Source organism: Phoenix dactylifera, chromosome 1, assembly GCF_051530095.1.
Source record: "Phoenix dactylifera cultivar Ajwa chromosome 1, Ajwa_hap1_PhDact_Kaust_v1.1, whole genome shotgun sequence".
NCBI classification, from domain to species: Eukaryota; Viridiplantae; Streptophyta; class Magnoliopsida; order Arecales; family Arecaceae; genus Phoenix; species Phoenix dactylifera.
This window is the reverse complement of record NC_143190.1, coordinates 14546929-14568239: the sequence shown is the minus strand read 5'-3', so window position 1 is coordinate 14568239 and position 21311 is coordinate 14546929. Positions and strand designations below refer to the sequence as shown.

General features: G+C 40.6%; 1 protein-coding gene across 1 annotated transcript in view; it reads right to left on the bottom strand.

The window, feature by feature from the left end:
• Positions 1 to 333: 333 nt before the first annotated feature.
• LOC149768505 (protochlorophyllide-dependent translocon component 52, chloroplastic-like) overlaps positions 334 to 21311 on the bottom strand; it is a 28148-nt gene continuing 7170 nt past the window's right edge. The window contains exons 3-7 of the mRNA XM_089929183.1: positions 3395 to 3494; positions 3005 to 3196; positions 2704 to 2907; positions 1355 to 1542; positions 334 to 730 (exon numbers count right to left, since the gene is read on the bottom strand). Of these exons, the coding sequence (XP_089785309.1) occupies positions 475 to 730; positions 1355 to 1542; positions 2704 to 2907; positions 3005 to 3196; positions 3395 to 3494 (940 nt within the window). The 3' untranslated portion in view covers positions 334 to 474. The remainder of the gene's footprint in view (positions 731 to 1354; positions 1543 to 2703; positions 2908 to 3004; positions 3197 to 3394; positions 3495 to 21311) is intronic.

The window sequence follows — 21311 nt, the reverse complement described above, 5'->3', positions numbered from 1 at the left end:
AGAACTCAAGAATGGCCATTTTCAATCAATAAGAGAAAGAGGAGGGGAGGAAAAAAGAAAATTATCAGCTACGAAAAAAAAGATACTTTGCAAAATCTTCTCATTTTTACTAACAATATAGCCACAGCAATGGCTTAGCCAGAAAAGACAAATATTAGTCATGGTAAATCCCATAGATTCTAAAGATTATAAGCCAAGGCAGATATGTATGTGTATGTATATATATATGAAAAGAAATGTTTGCAAAATTAAAACTCAATACAGCAGGTCAGTGGACAGTAGTTTTGGACACAACACCAGGATCCAAAAAAAATGATGTTTCTGAAATATGCCTTTCACACAGACGTAGATCTTGTATTTGCTCTTTTATCATCTCTATAATTTAGTTGAAACCTTTTATTTACAGATATAGTAAAATAATAGACACATAAGCATTTCGATCTGTTTACAGAGAAAGGGCAAAATCTAGAACAATCATCTGAAAGCATGGCTGTAGTCATGGAAATAGAAATTCTTGTAGATGAAGTGAGACAGCCACCTGGATGCGAGGAAGCACAGTACCGCTGCTGAGACAACAGCAGTCCTGGTGATGGTCGACATCAAACCCTGCTTGGAAGCTGCAACAATTCCAATGGAGGCTATTGAAATAACTTGCAGAAAAACCTCCAGTTTTCTCAGGCCTTTTAAAGCCACACGACAGCTGCTGCACTGCACAACATGGGACCAGTATCTGAAAGAAAACAGATGAATAAGTCTGAGTTAAGTTCTGCCGATAATGTCAAATAAGATACTTGAATCCCATGGATTGAATAGAATATCAGAAACCAGACACCTAATTAGATTAGTTGAAAGTAATCCCATGTCATGGAGCAAATTAATGCATCTCTGCTTCTTCTTGTTCTTCTATGTGTTTTTAGGGTTGGGGGGGGGGGGGGGGGGGAGAACAAATGCAAGCTATCATCAATATACAGCAGAATTGCATCTCTAATATTTGCAATGTGTTGACAACCGAATAAGTCTCTCAGAGAGTGGAACTCCCATCAAGACAATGACTTTGCAGGTTTATTTTAAGGAAAGTTTAACTTCCACCCTTCCTCCCTAACAAAATGGACTTTCCACCAGCTAATAGCTTTCTTTTATTCTTTGACATCATCAGATCTAGATCTTCTTTCTCTAATATCAGTTATTCAGCTAATGCAATGGAACATTTGACAACATATTTTTGTATTTACACATGCGAGTGTGAGAACATTCACTTGAGCATCTGTGCATGTGTATTAGGAATTATATGCATCCAGTCAGCAACCACTATAACTTCGTTGACGAATGATATTTCTCTTTTCTCACAACTTACCTGTCCATAAGCTGTTCTTTGGGAGGGGTTGGTGGAAGGTATGCAGTAGGTAGAGTTCCCCAGTCAACCTGATTGTTTGAATATTTCCTTAGCCAATTCCTGAAGGCAACCACCATGGCATCTGACTTAGTTGGCACGAAACAAGATTTTTGCCAATTAGAAGGGCCAACCTTGGCAATCTTACGCTCCTGTAAAGAATTACTGTCAAAAGTTACACATAATGAAAATGCAACTTCCAGCAACATCAAAATTAGACGAACTGGTTGGCTGTAAGACATCAATCATATCAAATTCAAATGGTGTGAATGGTACTATGACCATAGAGCAGCAGCATGCAGATGCTTAGAGAGAGAGAGAGAGAGAGAGAGAGAGAGAGAGAGAGAGAGAGAGAGAGAGAGAGAGAGAGAGAGAGATTTGATCTCTAAAAACAGAAGGAAAATGAAATAAAAAGAAAACCAAGGATATAAGGAAAATCAACCATATATAAACCATGCAAACATCTTATTCACACATGAATTTATTGGTGCACCCATTATGACATACTGTGCCAACATGGCTTTGGTTGGGGAAGAAAAAAGAAAGGAAGAATAGTATACTACAGAGACGAGGATAATAAGCTCTTCTTCATAGTAGTTATCCCATAGGGGTATAGAATGGGAATAAGGAAGATTGAAAAGGTAGCCTAACTTCACTGCAGGTTCAATAAAATCTGCTGTTCTATAGAATTTCTGAAGTTTCTAATGAAAGCAAAAGATGGAATTCTGATGTTATATTTTCAAAATGCAATTGCTTGGCTCAGAAAATTTGTTTACTGTACCAGATAAACTGAGAGGGAGAACTACATGAATTTGTTAACAGTGAAAGAAGCTGTCTTTCCATTTCCATCAGAGATATGGCCTGATGGATGTGGGAGGCTTCCGAAAACTATCTTTTAATTTAAAAAAGGATGGTAACAGAAATTATGAAGAAACAATCCTAATACTTCCCTCATGTCCCATGTATATCTTTGGGAAATGTTATGTTAGTAGGTTTTCTAGTTGATCAAGTTTGGGACATGGATCCACAACACATTTGGGTAGAAAAACACCTTTACTATCTCAAAATTCAAAAAGTAAAGCCACCTTTGACTCTATAAGTCCACTATAAAGATTTCAGGACAGCCAAGGCTAAAGTGTCATCTCCCAGCATGCACAAGAGCAGTGCCATCCTCGGAAGATAGCATTTGCCTCAATATTAGGTGAAAGATGCTTTACACCAATAAAGCATCTGAAACTTAAAGAGTTTTTCTTAGATTAGTTGAGAAGGATGGGATATAGCAGCTTAGGCAACTGAAAAGGATAATATATTACCTCAACATGAAGAAGGTATAGATCTGAATCCAGAATAAGATTCTGTCCCACATGAAACATCCACCGAGGGACAATTTGGTCTATCCAAACTGAAAAATTTCTTGAAAAGACCCAAATCACTCTGCTTCTTCCAGGACTAACTGGAATGCACATAAAAATAAGCAGAAACCTACGTTGTTTCTGCTGGGACTTAGTTGAAGATACCTGAATTAACCCAATGTAAAAAAAGAAAAAAATGAAAGTGAACAAATAAATTTCCATTTTGTCATAAGATATTAATTAAATAGATGTAAATGATTACCTCTTGGATATTCAAAGATGAAACAGAACCATCCTCTGGGGACCAACCAGGTATAGCATAAAAGACGCATGGAGCTACAAACTTGCCATAGCCAAGCTCCTGCTTTGCAAGGAAGCCAGTTATATTTAATGTCTCAATTGTTATCTCCATGGGCATGCCTCCTTCTCGATCAGCGTTAGCTGTGTAAGAATTTTACCAGTCAATGGTGTTAACCAAAATCAACTGAACTAGGCTAACTCTAAAAATGAAGGGAAAGTATGATATGGCTCGGTGATGTTTGCATGACCCATGTGTTCTGATAAACAACAAACTAAGGAATGCTACCCTCATGAGTCTAATGGGATTAAAATAAACCTAAAAAGAAAACAAGGAGAAGTTATCAATAAGTACATATCTGCCAGGCACTTCACGTTTTGGAATTCTCATTATTCCACGGTGTGCATACCGAACATGAGCAGGGTCCATGAGGTTTTCTATCAGAACTTCATACCTGAAATGTCAATTGGGGGACAATTAATGCCTACTGTCAAAAGATGAGGTCAAAAGTAAATGCAATTTGCATAATGTAAACCAAATAGGGAAACATGTAGATAACATGAACAAATGCGATCCACTCTCATCATGTATTGACACTTCTGAAGTGTAAACCGTTTTAGAAAGTGATTATTATGGCACAACCTTTTCTAAAATCCAATGCAGTGACTCACTGAACGAAGAGTTGCCAGGATCTTTAGTTTTCATCATCCTCCATTTGGATATTTAGGTGGTTCATCCGAACTAAATATTCAAACAAATTATTCATCAGTGAGTTTCTGGACATCACTGGCTGATCAGTAACCATGTGTCAGGTTTCAACAACTTCAACTGAAAGACATCAAACTAATCATCCAGAAGTGAGTTTGCTTTGAATCATTCGCTGATCATTGAAATAATTGCGTGTCAAATGTCAAAGACTTCAACTAAAAGTCATTGAAGAAAGTGCATAGCAATTCCTAAGACCTGACCCCTTTAAGTTTTCATGCATCCTCAATCTCATAACCGATGTAGGTTATAGTAGCCACGCCTCTAAACAACTAATTAACAAGTGAGTCTACCAAGCATCACAGTCCAACTGTTAATGTTGTACTGGTCTAGAGATGCATGAGAAGAAGTTGTTTTATTTATTTAGTTCAGGAAAATAACCAGATGGCCCTTCTTGAGCTGCCTTGATGAATCCTGACATGAAAAATGGAATATATCTCCATTTCACACAAGACTGGCACAAAATAAAATATGCATATGGTTGTATGAAAACCATAACATTAAGCCATATGCCAGATCCAAAAAAGTTGGTAATTAAATCCTACTGGGTTTTCTGTCCAATTCCACATATTATGTTGATATCACCTTTTTCAAGTCCTTGGCCATTGATTCCTCAACTAGTTACCTACTCCTAGGTTTTTTTGTTGCAGCATATGTAGGCCCAAACATCAAAATGCACCAAAGAAGATTTGAGAATAGGGACAACGGAGTAGAGTCCAAGCATCCAAATTAGCATAAGAGCCCTTATGATAATATCTGCATAAATCAAAAACTGGAAATTACAAGAAGAAAGATGAGGAAGCAAATTTAGACTAACAGGTCTCTACTGACTTTACATGGTCTTTAGGTATTTTCATGAAGCCCAAAGTGCGTTTGATCAGGGATCTCAGCAAAATAAACCTACGGATGATTCCTTGAATATCTGGAAAGAGCATTATTTCTTGCTTCTTGGGGTGAAAAAAGATAGACGGATGGCTGTTATAAAGAGTATTCAAGTATAATTCACTCAGAAAGAGAAGTTGAAGCCAGCTGCTTGGGAATTTAGGAAAGAAAGTTTCAATCCTTGAAATCATTGTGCAATCAATCAAGAAATCAAGGGCATTTTTTTTAATATAATCAAGGACATCAAGGTAATGTCCCTCGTATCCACCTAATACAAGAAGAGAAATTGATTCTCTTGAAATTTTGTAAAGAAATTAGCAAGATGGATTGAGACCTTGGAGCCAACATGACCAATGACTAAATGAATTCAGGTCCCACCTCTATGCTAAAATGCTCTTGATGATTTCAACAATTAGGAATATCTCACAAAGCCCACAGGAGTATATCATTAAAGAGTTTAAGCATTAGAAATTGACAACTGATATATCTTCAAATATTATAAAAGAAATCAGATCGAAATTACATTGCAGTGAGGATTTTGAGGTGCATGGAGCTTTTAGGAGATAAGAAGGTCAAAGTTGACATCGTAAAGATATAGATCTACGTCTTTGCATGGCGGGAATAAATTCGAAAGCAACAAATTTGAGAATGCAACCAAAAGATCTATTTCTAGCCTAAGATGTTTTAGTTTCTAAAGAAACTTCTTTCAGATGACCAAGATGTTATCTTTATGAACCTTGCATTAACACAAAGCAAGAATTATGCAAAGTCAAGGATTATGCAAATAAATTCAACCATTGACTAGAAGTAAGTCATTTAAAGACAAATATAGATGTTCACAAGGTTCATTTGGAGGCTGAAGCAACACATCTAATGATAGACATCTCTCTTTGCAGTATAGAGTTTCAGGTTGGTTTCCAAGGAAGCATTAAGACCTTATACATTGTTGATCCCTTCCCTAAAAGCTTAAGATTTTGGGTTCTAGCAGTTATCATGGTAACAGACCCAAAGGTCATAGATCCAAATCCTGTTCAAGCCAAGCTTACATGTTTATTTTCTTGAATCTTTTCTTCCATTGACTCATTCCCTATTGAGTTGTTCTTGGCTCATTCTTATCTCGAGTTATTCTTGACTCTTTCATGCCTTCACGTGCATGATCCGGGCGTCACGTGAGATGGGGTGTTAAGGCCTGATATACATTATTAACCCCTTCCCTAAAAGCTTAAGATAATGGTTAGCACGTGAAGGAGAGAGTTAAGGCCTAACATACATTGTTGATCCCTTGCTTGCTCATGCCTTTACATGCATGGTCCAGGCTGCATTAAGGACTCATATACATTTGTTGATCCCTTCCTTAAAAGCTTAAACATTTGGGATCTAATGTTAAGTCTATTATTTAAGGCAGCTGCATCTATCAGAAATATCTAGAAGCCAAAACAGAAGAACAAAAATGTGGGAAATGCAATATGAGTATGACCATGGAGCACTAAATCTTGCAGGCAGTAAGTCTGTGGACAAATAACCCCTCCAGTATACTCCTGATCACATGCACAGCAGCAACATTGGAGACTCATTAAACTGTATGAGTAGCAATGCTTACTGCAGCATAAAATCAAGTGTCTCAAGTACAGATAGATAGGACTTCTTTTCTTTGATTACACATAAAGCAAATGTGTCGATATAGAAGAAAAGAAGAATAGGGAGGCAAAGGAATCAACGGTACAAGGCAATAAGATGATGATTTGAAAGACAATGATGATAAACAAGGTAATTGACTAGTGTCAGCTGAATCTCAAAACATACCAAGGGAGTATGTGATATGTTGAACCAGCAGCTTAAGTCCTTCATAAAGATCAGCAAGCTAGCACTGCTAACAACAGATTTTGACAGTCTAGCTAAAAATTAAACAGACTAGGTTCAGAAGCATATGGACTGTTTCTGTAAGGTTGACTGAGTATCAAAATGTAAACTAGAGATAACAACATAAAGGACAACAGGTGATTTTTAATTAGAGGGATTAGGAATCCTTTGAGGGGTCAAAACGACTACAGACCTGGCTGACATCTACATAGCACTGACCAGACTAGAATTTAATTTCCGAAGAGGGGCTTCTAAGCCAAGTTCAGCAGCCTGGTTTTTGGATGTTGCTTAGTATTACTTGAGATTTTTACATGCATTAAGGTCAGAGCCAATAGTCTAAGGTGGAAAAAAAAAAACAAAAAAAAACGAAAAGACCCCCAAATGCAAGTCTACCCTGAGTTTCTCCATTTGGAAACATCAGTTTATTTATGGGCCTTCATTTTTCTAGCTATTGTTAATTTCTCTTTAGTGATTCATCCTTATAATTGTCTTTTAAAATAACACGGCCATCCTTCTGCTGACTATAATCTATAACAATACAAATTGTTCACCTAACAATTTAACTTCAGGTCTACGATGTGATGATAAATGTTGAAATTGACTTTGTTTGTGCCATTTTAGAAGAGTTTCTTGGTGTTGCCCAAGGTGACAATCCAAGAGGGGGGGGTGAATTGGTTTCTTCTCAATTTTGGTGTTTTAAAAGCTTTCTTAATTAAGTGCGGTGGTTGCTTTCTTAGATTATTTGAATGAGTTAAACTAGAACAAAGATGGAAGATAATGCAAGAATAAATGTAAACACAAGCACAACACAAACACAACAATATATAGTGGTTCGGTGCTCTCCTTAGCACCTACGTCCACTCCCCAAGCGACCCCTTGGGAATTCACTATAATCTCGCGGATTACAGTTGGATTGTTTTCCGGGCTCACAATCCAAAAACCTTTGTTGGTTTTACGGGCTCACCAACGAACCTATACACTTTGGTTTTCCGGGTTCACCAAAAACCTTTGTTGGTTTTGCGGGCTCACCAACGAACCTTTACCCTTTGGTTTTCCGGGTTCACCAAAAATCTTTGTTGGTTTTGCGGGTTCACCAACGAACCTTTACCCTTTGGTTTTCCGGGTTCACCAAAAACCTTTGTTGGTTTTACGGGCTCACCAACGAACCTTTACACTTTGGTTTTCCGGGTTCACCAAAAACCTTTGTTGGTTTTACGGGTTCACCAACGAATCTTTACAAATAGTTCGACAAACAAAAAGAGAGATTCAAACTCCTAAATGAGCAAATGAAACAATATTAACCACAAAGAAGAGTTAGAAAATATTTATCGCTTTGAAGTGGCTTCTCTCTTCTTTGTCAAGGATGCTTCACTCTTCAAGGGAGGATGGAGCTCTTGATGCCTCTTTGAATCTGCTCAATCCCTTTCTTTGATTCTTGAATGAAGCTCTTGATGAAGAAGATTAGGACACTTTTGTTTTCTTGTGTACTCTTTGATATTCCTTGCAAAAGTTATTCTATCTGATGAATAGTGCCCCTTTAAATAGCTTCCCACATCCTTTGGACAAGCCCCAATGGTTAGATTTGAAAAACTAGCCGTTACTGACCTTGGAAAGGACAAAAAGTACATCTGTAGAACTAGCCGTTATGCTTCAGCCCGTGTTTGGGTCGGCTCAACCTGTCCTTGGGTCGACCCAACTTTCACTTGGGTCGACTCAAACATTCCTTGGGTCGACCCTCTCAGAAAACACAGAAACTTGAATTTCAGCCTTCCTTCCTATGGGTCGACCCAACCATTCTTTGGGTCGACTCAAAGTTCACTTGGGTCGACTTAACTTCTTCTTGGGTCGACCCTCTCAGTAATTCCAGAGAACCATTTTCTGTCTGCCTTTCTGTCTTGCCTTTGGGTCGACCCTCTCAGAGTTTGGGTCGACTCAAGCTTGGGTCGACTCAACCACTGTTTGGGTCGACCCTCTCAGTAAATCCAGAGAACATATTTCTTTCATGTTTTGAGGTTCTTGAAGTTTGGGTCGACTCATGCTTACCTTGGGTCGACCCAACTCACTGTTCATCTGTGCCAATTTTGCAGAAGTGTGCCAAATGACTTCTTGATGTGCCGGGGTCGACCCAATCATCCTTTGGGTCGACTCAATCTACACTTTGCTGCATCTCAAGGTTAGATTCATTCAAATGAACAAAGCCATGTATCTATTATCAATTCATACAAATATACTGAGAGTAATGAACTTATAAATGAAGTATCAATTTAACTTATAATATACTCTAGATAATTGCTTGTTAATCATCAAAATAACACTATCATCCTCAATCTCCCCCTTTTTGATGATTACAAAATAAAGAGTATAAGCCTATTGATACTTGTCTTTAAAAACAGTTTATAAAAGGGTTTAAATTGCTGAATTTCAGCTTTTCATATATAAGAGTGAAATCTTCCCCTATATCATTCAAATGTTGCCAATTTGACTTTTTGAATTGCTCCCCCTTTCATTTATAATTCATTAGCGATGAAACTTCAAAAATTTGAGATAAACTATGAGTTTCAGGTTATGTATCGGGGTGTGAGAGGTGCGTGCCAAATTCTGAATTTATATGTGCCAAATTCTGAAATTTGATAGAAATTTTTGATTTAATCAATTTCATTGTTACAAATTGCTCCCCCTTAGATGTATATGCTTTCTTATATGATTTTCAATTTGTTTTACAAGTTATTTCTCTTTCTTTCTTTACTTCTGTAAAACCCCCAAAATTAAAAAAAAAAAAGAAAAAAAAAAGAAAGGGGCGGATGGGCCGGCCCGAAAAGACCGGGCCCATCCCCCTTATTACGATCGTGCCTAGGGCACGATCGTGAAAGAAGAGGCTATAGGGTGAAGGGGGGGGCGGCGGCGCTAAGGTTGATCGCCGGAGGGGACACCGGAGAGGAGACGAGCGCCGGAGAAGGGGTCCGGCCGGCCGCGCTTCGGTAAAGATCCCCACGGGCAAAGAGAACTCGGGCCGTGCGCGTTGATCCGAGTTGCTCACGGATTCTTCCACCATCTCTCGCCGGAAAGGTCGCCGGAGCTCCGTCGGGCTGAGGTAAGCATAGCTCGCCCTTTTGTACTTCCTTTGCTAGGGTTAGGGATGTGTTGGATTGGAGATTTGGCCGGTGAAGCCGTCGAAGAGGGATCCGAAACAGGGTACCCCTGTTTCGGCCCCTTTCTTTTGGATTTCGCCACCGCCGGCCGCCGGGATTGGCCGAGGTCCATGGCGGTGGGGTGGTCGAGATAGAGGAGATTTGGAGTAGGGTTCTAGGGCTTTGATTGGAGATGGGGGATGGCGGATCCGAGGCCTTCCTCCTCGTGATCCCGTCCCTTCCTCCTCTCCCTCCGCGTGGGTTGGCCACCGGCGGCGACGACAGCGGTCGGGGGGAAGGCAGCTTGGGTTGTCGTCGGGTGTGGGGGGAGAGAGGCTGAGCCACCACCTCGGTGGTTCATCTGTTGATGATGGAGGGGAAGGAAGAAAGAAAGAAAGAAAGAAAGAAAGAAGAAGAAGAAGAAGAAGAAAGAAGAAGAGGAGACCTCTTCTCTCTTTCTCTTGGCTAGCCACCATCGCCGGCGACTGCAGCAGGGGCGGCCGGCGATGGTCCGGCCAGTAGTGGCCGAGGTGTGTTGGGTTGGGGAAGGAAAAGGGCACAGCCACCATGGCTATTACCCTTGGACCCAAGTAAATAGAAGGAGGGAGATGTACTCCCAACCATGAAGGATTTTCTTCATTTCTTTTGGTCTTTTCACCGAGACCGGCCATTGTCGCCGGCATGGCAGCGGCCCCGGCTGGCGACGACACAGGCCGGTGGTACGGAGTGGGAGTCGGGCCACCCCGACTGCTCTAGATCTGGGAGGATTGAGAGGTTTGGGGACCTGATGATGGACCCCATAACAGATGAGAATTATAGTTCAGAATATTTTAATATTAAATGATTTAGTTTGTGATTTGTAATTGATGCTGTAGGGGAGGAGACAGCGGTGCCAGGAGGTTTTGATCAGGGGACTCAGCACCCCAGCGCGTAGGTTGTGATTCGGACCGTGTTTGAGTCAGTCGACAATTTCTGTAAGAATCCCTACATCTGAGCACTTCTATGCATATATTGATTTATCGTTGGATTTATTTTACGGTTGTGTTGTTATTGCTTGTGAGCTGATATGACACATATGAGATGAATGTTTGTCAACATATTTTCATTATTATGTTGTTATTGTTTATGTGTTGAAGCGGCACCTATGAGGCGTGCATGTTGTTTTAATGAATATATTGAGATAAATTCATTTGGGAAGAAATAACATATTTTTGAAAATTTATGAAAATATGTGATGTGATGGGAATGTGATTGAACATGTAAAACTAGACATGTAATATGGGTTGGACTAACCTTGTCATGAGATAGCGGCCACGAGCTGATGCGTGGGATAGCCTCTACGGGCTTACGGATAGCGGCCACGAGCTGATGCGTGGGATAGCCTCCACGGGCTTACGCGTGGGATAGCCTCCACGGGCTTACGGATAGCGGCCACGAGCTGATGCGTGGGATAGCCTCCACGGGCTTACGCGTGGGATAGCCTCCACGGGCTTACGGATAGCGGCCACGAGCTGATGCGTGGGATAGCCTCCACGGGCTTACGGATAGCGGCCACGAGCTGATGCGTGGGATAGCCTCCACGGGCTTACGCGTGGGATAGCCTCTACGAGCTTATGCGTAGGATAGCGGCCACGAGCTGATGCGTGGGATAGCCTCCACGGGCTTACGCGTGGGATAGCTGCCACGAGCTTATGCGTGGGATTTGTGCAGTCTTGGACTGGGACATGATCTTGGTTAGTCCAACGCCAGAAATGAAAAGTTTGAAAACTTGGAATCTGAGTAATACGGGAATGGATCACATAATGTGAAAAAGGATTGGTGTATATGTACTGATTACATATATTTGTTGTTTGTTGAGCTTTTGAAATGATGAAATGATATGTATATTTTGATACTTGATTATTTTATGATTTTGTTGTGTGTGGCTGTTGGGATTCTTACTGGGCTGGAAAAGCTCATACTACACTTCCATTTTTTTTTCAGAGGCACTGGATTCGTAGAATCTGTCGGATGAGACAAGAAGTGAGCTCGATCTGAGTCAGACTGCTAGATAGTTAGAAGTCAATTTATCTCTTATTTATGGACATTTGAATTTATGTAATCATTCAGTACATTTTGGTTGGATCTGATTGAATTCCATTAATTATTGATTTTGGCATTTATTGGAATTATTGGAATTATTGGAATTGTTGTTTATCTTAGGCCTTGCATGATCTTTAGGGCATTGCTCTAGGGATCATGCGGCCGGTCGCGTGCCGGACCCGGGTGATGGGTTCGGGGGCGTGACAGAGTGGTATCAGAGCTTAAGGTTATGGTATCCTAAAGTTTAGGAATCATAGGGTTTAGGCTCGAGTAAGCCTGAGTGGGGGAAAATTACTAAACATGCAAGATATTGAAATGGTGTGTTTAACATATTAGGGAGGCCAATTCTGTCCCATTCTGATAATCTTGATGCTGGAAAAATTTTGTAGGTTGATATGGTGCGAGGGCGTGGTCGAGGGCGTGCCCGAAAGCCGACCCGATTTGCAGATGGCTCCACGGCTTGGGCACCCTCTGGACAGCAGGAAGATACCTCATCCACGCCGACTCGGTGTGTGCCACAGCAGGAGCACACTATGGACCCTACTGGTAGTACTCCAGAGATGGGAGCTCCGGAGATTGGGACATCCGAAGGACCAAGTATTCAGCTTGAGGAGACGATAAATGCTTCACAGTTGATGCAAATGTTTTATTTGACTCTGGTGCTACCCACTCATTCATATCGGCCAATTTTGTTAGAAAGAATACTGAAATATCACCAGTGCCATTAGAATTTGATCTTTGTGTCTCAACGCCAAGTGGAGATGTTATATTAGTTAATTCAGTTTGCAAGAACTGTATATTGGGCGTTGAGGACAGGGAAATGAATGCAGACTTGTTGGTCTTAGAGATGAATAACTTTGATTTGATTCTTGGAATGGACTGGTTGGCAGCATACCATGCTACTGTTGATTGTTTTGAGAAAACGATCAAGTTTCAGATCCCTGGTCAGCCAGTGTTTGGGTTGGTGGGTAGCAAGTCACCTCATCAAATGAAATTAATCTCAGCTTTACAGGCTAAGAAGCTTCTCGCAAAAGGTTGTGAAGGATTCTTAGCTGCTGTGTTAGATACCCAGAAAGAGGAGCCCAAGTTAGAGAATATCCCTGTGGTGGCAGAATTTCCAGATGTGTTTCCAGATGAATTGCCAGAATTACCCCCTGATAGGGAGATTGAATTCTCCATCGACTTGATTCCTGGCACTGGACCAATTTCAAAAGCTCCATATCGAATGGCTCCAGCTGAATTGAAAGAGCTGAAGGAACAACTACAGGAGTTACTGGATAAGGGTTTTATCAGGCCTAGTGTATCCCCTTGGGGCGCTCCTGTATTATTTGTGAAAAAGAAAGACGGTAGCCTCCGACTCTGCATAGACTACCGAGAATTAAACAGGGTGACAGTACGGAATAAATACCCACTACCAAGAATTGATGACTTGTTTGATCAGTTGCAAGGGGCTCAGATTTTCTCGAAGATTGATCTTCGTTCTGGCTATCACCAATTGAAAATAAAGGCAGAGGATGTACCTAAGACAGCTTTCAGGACCAGATACGGGCATTATGAATTTTTGGTCATGCCTTTTGGTTTGACAAATGCACCGGCTGCCTTCATAGATCTTATGAATCGGATATTTAAACCTTATTTGGATCAGTTTGTAGTGGTGTTCATTGATGATATTTTGGTGTATTCAAAGAGCTCACAGGAACATGAAGAACATCTAAGGGTAGTATTGCAAATTCTTAGAGAAAAGAAGTTGTATGCAAAGCTATCAAAGTGTGAGTTCTGGTTGGATAGTATTTCTTTTCTTGGGCATGTGATCTCCAAAGAAGGTGTCTCTGTTGATCCAATGAAAGTGGAGGCAGTGGTTGGGTGGTGTAGACCTACCAATGTAACTGAGGTGCGCAGCTTCTTGGGATTGGCTGGATATTACAGAAGATTTGTTGAGGGATTCTCCCGTATTGCCATGCCTTTAAGTCGCTTGACTCAGAAGCGAGTAAAGTTTGAATGGACAGATGACTGTGAACAGAGTTTTCAAGAACTGAAAAAGCGTCTGGTGACAGCCCCAGTGCTAGCTATTCCATCTGGAATAGAAGGCTTCACCATATACAGTGATGCATCTCGTAAAGGACTAGGATGCGTTCTGATGCAGAATGGGAAGGTGATAGCTTATGCCTCTAGACAGTTAAAGTCATATGAACAGAATTACCTACACATGATTTGGAATTGGCAGCGGTAGTTTTTGCTCTGAAGATATGGAGGCATTATTTGTATGGGGAACACTGTGAGGTTTTCACAGACCATAAAAGTTTGAAGTATATCTTCACACAGAAAGAGTTGAATTTGAGGCAAAGGAGATGGCTAGAACTACTGAAAGATTATGACCTGACTATTAGTTACCATCCAGGGAAAGCAAATGTAGTGGCTGATGCTTTGAGCAGAAAATCCTCAAGTGGACTGGCAGCATTGATCACTACACAGAAGCATATTGTATTAGACTTGGAGAGATCAGGGATTGAGATACGGTTACATGATCCTAAGATACATTTGGCTACCCTCACAGTGCAACCTACTCTGATTGAAAGGATCAGGATGTCTCAGAGAGAGGATCCAGAGTTACAGAAGATCAGAGAAACAGTAGAGTCAGGTGTGCAGTCAGAATTCCGGGTGCATGAAGATGGCTCTTTAAGATTCGGGAGCAGGGTATGTGTGCCAAACGTACCAGAAATGAAGAAAGAGATTCTTGATGAGGCCCATAACTCAGCTTATACAGTGCACCCAGGAGGTACTAAAATGTACCGGGACTTGAAGGAAAATTTTTGGTGGAGTGGCATGAAGCGAGATATAGCTCAATATGTTGCACAGTGCTTAGTGTGTCAGCAAGTGAAAGCTGAGCATCAGAGGCCTGCTGGACTACTACAGTCTCTTCTCATTCCTCAGTGGAAGTGGGAACATATCACCATGGATTTTGTGACTGCTTTGCCTAAGACTCCTCGGGGTAATGATGCAGTGTGGGTGATTGTTGACCGACTAACCAAGTCAGCACATTTCTTGCCTTTTAGAGTTGGTTTTTCTTTGGAGAAATTGGCAAGTATGTACATAGAGCAAATTGTGAGGCTGCACGGGATTCCAGTTTCAATTGTATCTGACAGAGATACTAGATTTGTGTCACAATTTTGGAAGAGCCTTCATAAAGCTCTTGGTACAAAACTGGACTTCAGTACAGCTTTTCATCCACAAACTGATGGACCGTCGGAGCGCACTATCCAGATCTTGGAGGATATGTTGAGGGCTTGTGTCATGGATTTGGGTGGTGCATGGGATAGTCATTTGTCGCTGGTTGAATTTGCCTACAACAATAGTTTTCAGGCCAGTATTCAGATGGCTCCTTTTGAGGCATTGTATGGCAGGAAATGCCGATCTCCAATTTGTTGGGATGATGTGGGAGAAAGAAAAGTATTGGGTCCAGAGATAGTACAACAAACTGTGGATAAGATACAGGTGATCAGAGAACGACTCCTTATAGCTCAGAGTAGACAAAAGAGTTATGCTGATAATAGAAGAAGGGAACTGGAGTTTCAGGTTGGCGATCATGTTTTCTTGAGAGTATCTCCTACTAAAGGTGTGATGAGGTTCGGAATTCGTGGCAAATTGAGCCCTAAGTTTGTCGGTCCGTTCGAGATCTTGGACAGAGTTGGAGAAGTGGCATATCGTTTGGCCCTACCACCAGCTTTATCAGGTGTACATAATGTATTCCATGTTTCAATGCTGAGGAAATATATTCCGGACCCGAACCATGTGGTAGATTTTGAGCCTATAAGTCTGCATGAGGATCTGACTTATGACGAGTACCCGGTACGGATTGTGGATAGAAAGGATCAAGTGTTGCGACGTCGGACCATTCCTTATGTAAAGGTGCAATGGAGCAACCACTCCGAAAGAGAGGCCACTTGGGAACTCGAAGAAGAAATAAAAGCCAAACATCCTCAACTTTTTGGTATTCCAGGTACATTAATTTCGCGGACGAAATTTTTTTAGGAGGGGAGAATGTAAAACCCCCAAAATTAAAAAAAAAAAAGAAAAAAAAAAGAAAGGGGCGGATGGGCCGGCCCGAAAAGACCGGGCCCATCCCCCTTATTACGATCGTGCCTAGGGCACGATCGTGAAAGAAGAGGCTATAGGGTGAAGGGGGGGCGGCGGCGCTAAGGTTGATCGCCGGAGGGGACACCGGAGAGGAGACGAGCGCCGGAGAAGGGGTCCGGCCGGCCGCGCTTCGGTAAAGATCCCCACGGGCGAAGAGAACTCGGGCCGTGCGCGTTGATCCGAGTTGCTCACGGATTCTTCCACCATCTCTCGCCGGAAAGGTCGCCGGAGCTCCGTCGGGCTGAGGTAAGCATAGCTCGCCCTTTTGTACTTCCTTTGCTAGGGTTAGGGATGTGTTGGATTGGAGATTTGGCCGGTGAAGCCGTCGAAGAGGGATCCGAAACAGGGTACCCCTGTTTCGGCCCCTTTCTTTTGGATTTCGCCACCGCCGGCCGCCGGGATTGGCCGAGGTCCATGGCGGTGGGGTGGTCGAGATAGAGGAGATTTGGAGTAGGGTTCTAGGGCTTTGATTGGAGATGGGGGATGGCGGATCCGAGGCCTTCCTCCTCGTGATCCCGTCCCTTCCTCCTCTCCCTCCGCGTGGGTTGGCCACCGGCGGCGACGACAGCGGTCGGGGGGAAGGCAGCTTGGGTTGTCGTCGGGTGTGGGGGGAGAGAGGCTGAGCCACCACCTCGGTGGTTCATCTGTTGATGATGGAGGGGAAGGAAGAAAGAAAGAAAGAAAGAAAGAAAGAAGAAGAAGAAGAAGAAGAAGAAGAAGAAAAAAGAAGAAGAAGAGGAGACCTCTTCTTCTCTCTTTCTCTTGGCTAGCCACCATCGCCAGCGACTGCAGCAGGGGCGGCCGGCGATGGTCCGGCCAGTAGTGGCCGAGGTGTGTTGGGTTGGGGAAGGAAAAGGGCACAGCCACCATGGCTATTACCCTTGGACCCAAGTAAATAGAAGGAGGGAGATGTACTCCCAACCATGAAGGATTTTCTTCCTTTCTTTTGGTCTTTTCACCGAGACCGGCCATCGTCGCCGGCATGGCAGCGGCCCCGGCTGGCGACGACACAGGCCGGTGGTACGGAGTGGGAGTCGGGCCACCCCGACTGCCCTAGATCTGGGAGGATTGAGAGGTTTGGGGACCTGATGATGGACCCCATAACAGATGAGAATTATAGTTCAGAATATTTTAATATTAAATGATTTAGTTTGTGATTTGTAATTGATGCTGTAGGGGAGGAGACAGTGGTGCCAGGAGGTTTTGATCAGGGGACTCAGCACCCCAGCGCGTAGGTTGTGATTCGGACCGTGTTTGAGTCAGTCGACAATTTCTGTAAGAATCCCTACATCTGAGCACTTCTATGCATATATTGATTTATCGTTGGATTTATTTTACGGTTGTGTTGTTATTGCTTGTGAGCTGATATGACACATATGAGATGAATGTTTGTCAACATATTTTCATTATTATGTTGTTATTGTTTATGTGTTGATGCGGCACCTATGAGGCGTGCATGTTGTTTTAATGAATATATTGAGATAAATTCATTTGGGAAGAAATAACATATTTTTGAAAATTTATGAAAATATGTGATGTGATGGGAATGTGATTGAACATGTAAAACTAGACATGTAATATGGGTTGGACTAACCTTGTCATGAGATAGCGGCCACGAGCTGATGCGTGGGATAGCCTCTACGGGCTTACGGATAGCGGCCACGAGCTGATGCGTGGGATAGCCTCCACGGGCTTACGCGTGGGATAGCCTCCACGGGCTTACGGATAGCGGCCACGAGCTGATGCGTGGGATAGCCTCCACGGGCTTACGCGTGCGCGTGGGATAGCCTCTACGAGCTTATGCGTAGGATAGCGGCCACGAGCTGATGCGTGGGATAGCCTCCACGGGCTTACGCGTGGGATAGCTGCCACGAGCTTATGCGTGGGATTTGTGCAGTCTTGGACTGGGACATGATCTTGGTTAGTCCAACGCCAGAAATGAAAAGTTTGAAAACTTGGAATCTGAGTAATACGGGAATGGATCACATAATGTGAAAAAGGATTGGTGTATATGTACTGATTACATATATTTGTTGTTTGTTGAGCTTTTGAAATGATGAAATGATATGTATATTTTGATACTTGATTATTTTATGATTTTGTTGTGTGTGGCTGTTGGGATTCTTACTGGGCTGGAAAAGCTCATACTACACTTCCATTTTTTTTTCAGAGGCACTGGATTCGTAGAATCTGTCGGATGAGACAAGAAGTGAGCTCGATCTGAGTCAGACTGCTAGATAGTTAGAAGTCAATTTATCTCTTATTTATGGACATTTGAATTTATGTAATCATTCAGTACATTTTGGTTGGATCTGATTGAATTCCATTAATTATTGATTTTGGCATTTATTGGAATTATTGGAATTATTGGAATTGTTGTTTATCTTAGGCCTTGCATGATCTTTAGGGCATTGCTCTAGGGATCATGCGGCCGGTCGCGTGCCGGACCCGGGTGATGGGTTCGGGGGCGTGACAACTTCTCCTTTCTTTAACTTTCTTTACTTCTCCTTTCTTTAACTTTCTTTACTTCTCCTTTCTCTACTTTTCCTCTTATCAATCTTTCTTTACTTACTCTAAAGATATCTTTACTTCTTCCCTTTTTGTTACTTTATCTAATCTACAAAATCTTTACTTCTCCCCTAAGATCTTTACTTCTCCTAAAATAAATACTCTTACTTTACTTCTCCCCCTTTTTGTTATCATCAAAAAGATACATGGGAAAGATGCAATAAATAGCAAAGTTCAAACTTCATTGATCAAAATAGGAATATTTTAATACAGTCATGCCCAAAATGAAAATAAATACAATGTTCCTCAATCAAAGTTTAAAGATACATGATAAAAGCAAAATACACATGAGAACTAGATACATATCCTAGGCTCTAAACAAGATCGTGAGACTCTCCCGGATCGCTTGGCTACGGCTCTCTTGGGTCCCATTTCTCTAAGATCTTAAGGTAATCTACTGTTTGGAGATGTTTGGAGGAGTTTGGAGAGTGGGGAATAGAGTATTCAGAAGAGGACAAGGGCAAACAGTGCCCTAACAATGCTCTCGGGTCCCCCTTTTTAACAGTGGGGTCCCGACGTTGGGTCGACTCAAGGATTTTCTTGGGTCGACTCAACGTTGGGTCGACTCTATTCTGGGTTGGGTCGACCCAAGTTCAGAAATTTTTCTTTCTCTTCCTTTTCGCTTCTAAAAATTTTCCTTGGTTCCAATCCTTACAAATTCTTTCTGGGACAATGTTACATGAGTAAGGAATCTATAGATTACAAGTTTGACTCATGTTTCATGGGTTTTTAGAAATGGGAGGAATGTATCATGAGACTGCTTGCTCCCTTTTATATCTCTTCAATAAAAAGGATCACATATGCCTAATTCCCTCCTTAGCGTGCAGAATCTATCTTCACTCAAGGATTTTTTGAATATGTCGGCTAATTGTTTTTCAGTGCATATATGCTCAATACATATGTTTCCATTTTGCACATGATCCCTAATAAAATGATATCTTATTTCTATGTGTTTGGCTTTAGGAATGAGATATTTAGGATGTAAGCCAGAAGTGATCTCTAAATGTAGATTCTAAAGATAGTTTTGAAATCAAGTGTAGATGGAATCCTTTTCAAGTTATTTCAAGGAGTATCAAGAATAATATTCAAAGAAAGCACGAATGAAAATCCAATACCTTTTTTTTTTTAATATATTAAGTATATAGCCACATGAGAGCAATCTAATTAATTTTTAGAGTATAGTATAAGAGCAGATAAAGATCAAAACTTATATACTCAATGAAGCCTTAAATTTTCGAAACTAAGACAGATGGAATCCTTTTCAATTAAATTTTCAGAAATAAATGATTTACCGATGAATACAGATGGAAATCCAACTTTCAAAAAATATTCAATGAAGCACAAAGTTTAATACCACTTTACATTTAGTATTCTTTGTCTCATCTTTAGATGCAAATTTATACGATTAAGTTCTATATGATCTCTCACTCTGAAATTTTCTTTCTCCCCCTTAATTAATCATTCCATTTGAGAGTTTAGAGTTTGAAGATAATTTTCAATAAAGAGATTGAGTATTTAAAGCTCCCCCTCAAAAGATGCATTTTCTTTCAAACCTTTTTTTTTTTGTTCATCTATAATATCAAGAATGTAGAGTGATCCAGAATTTTTCAAAATTTATAGCAATCACTCTTTTTAATCTTTCAAGAATAAATTATATTTTCTCTTATTTTTTTTGAATATGTATGGAGATATTAATCAAAAAATAATTCTTTTGAAGCTCCAATTTCTTTCAAAAGTAATTACATTTTCTTTCCTATAAGAATTATTGAAGTAAGTTGAAATATTCTAAGCTGTAGGATCATTAACTCTCTTCTTAAAAATAGCTTTTCTTTTTAATGATAGAAGCATTTAATTATGTAGGAGTGTATATTCAAAATATTAATTTCTTAGTCATAGTTTTTCAGCAATGTATATATGAAGCACAATAGATCTTTTTAATATCAAAATAATATCATATGTTTAGAACCATTTATTTGCAATCAAGATCATTGAAAGACACATCATTCAGACCAATATTAGTACACTTTGAAGATAAGAAATGATATGTTTCAGATGCGTATCGGGGCAAGCAATCAAGGCATCAGAATTATTCTATTTTTCTTAAGCTGTAGTTTTATCTAGAAATTCATATTGAGTTTAAGCTTTTATACAAAATCAGATTCTGAATTTCATAAAGATTCTCAAGGAGGCTTTCAAAGTTGTAATTTGAGATATGTATCTTCACATTGTAGCTCATCTTAAATCCTTATGATTGAAAACACATATTTCAAACATATAAGAGTATATTCAGAATATTTGTATTTATGTTGAGTTTTGGTATGAATTTGAACATTATATACCAAAGTTAGGCAAGTTGAAGGATAAAACAAAATCAATTCATTTTGCCTAAATAGAGATATCCTTCTCTTCTCCTTTTTACAAATTTATTCAACTTTCAGATTTTAAAGATGATTGTGAACGACAATTCTGAAATTTCTTTTCAATAATACCAAATAAAAATTTTATGTAGTATTTCAAACATTCAATCAAATTGTCCAAGCATGGAGCATTACAAAATATTGAGAACCCATAATTCAAGACATCAAGCCATATGCAAAATATATTATGTGTTAAGTCATGCATTAAAATATTAAGAGCAAGCATGTCAATGATCAAAATCAATTCTTTTCAAATAAACTCCTCCTATTTAAATATAATCTTGCACTGATTTCATCCTTAAAGTGTGTTTTCAAGTGATTAAAAAATTTGACTTGATTCTTCTTATATACTTTCATTTTTACCTTCTTATGCTCTATACTCTATTTGCTCCCTATCCGGTGGAGTTGGAAGGGGCACGAGGTACTACCACTAGC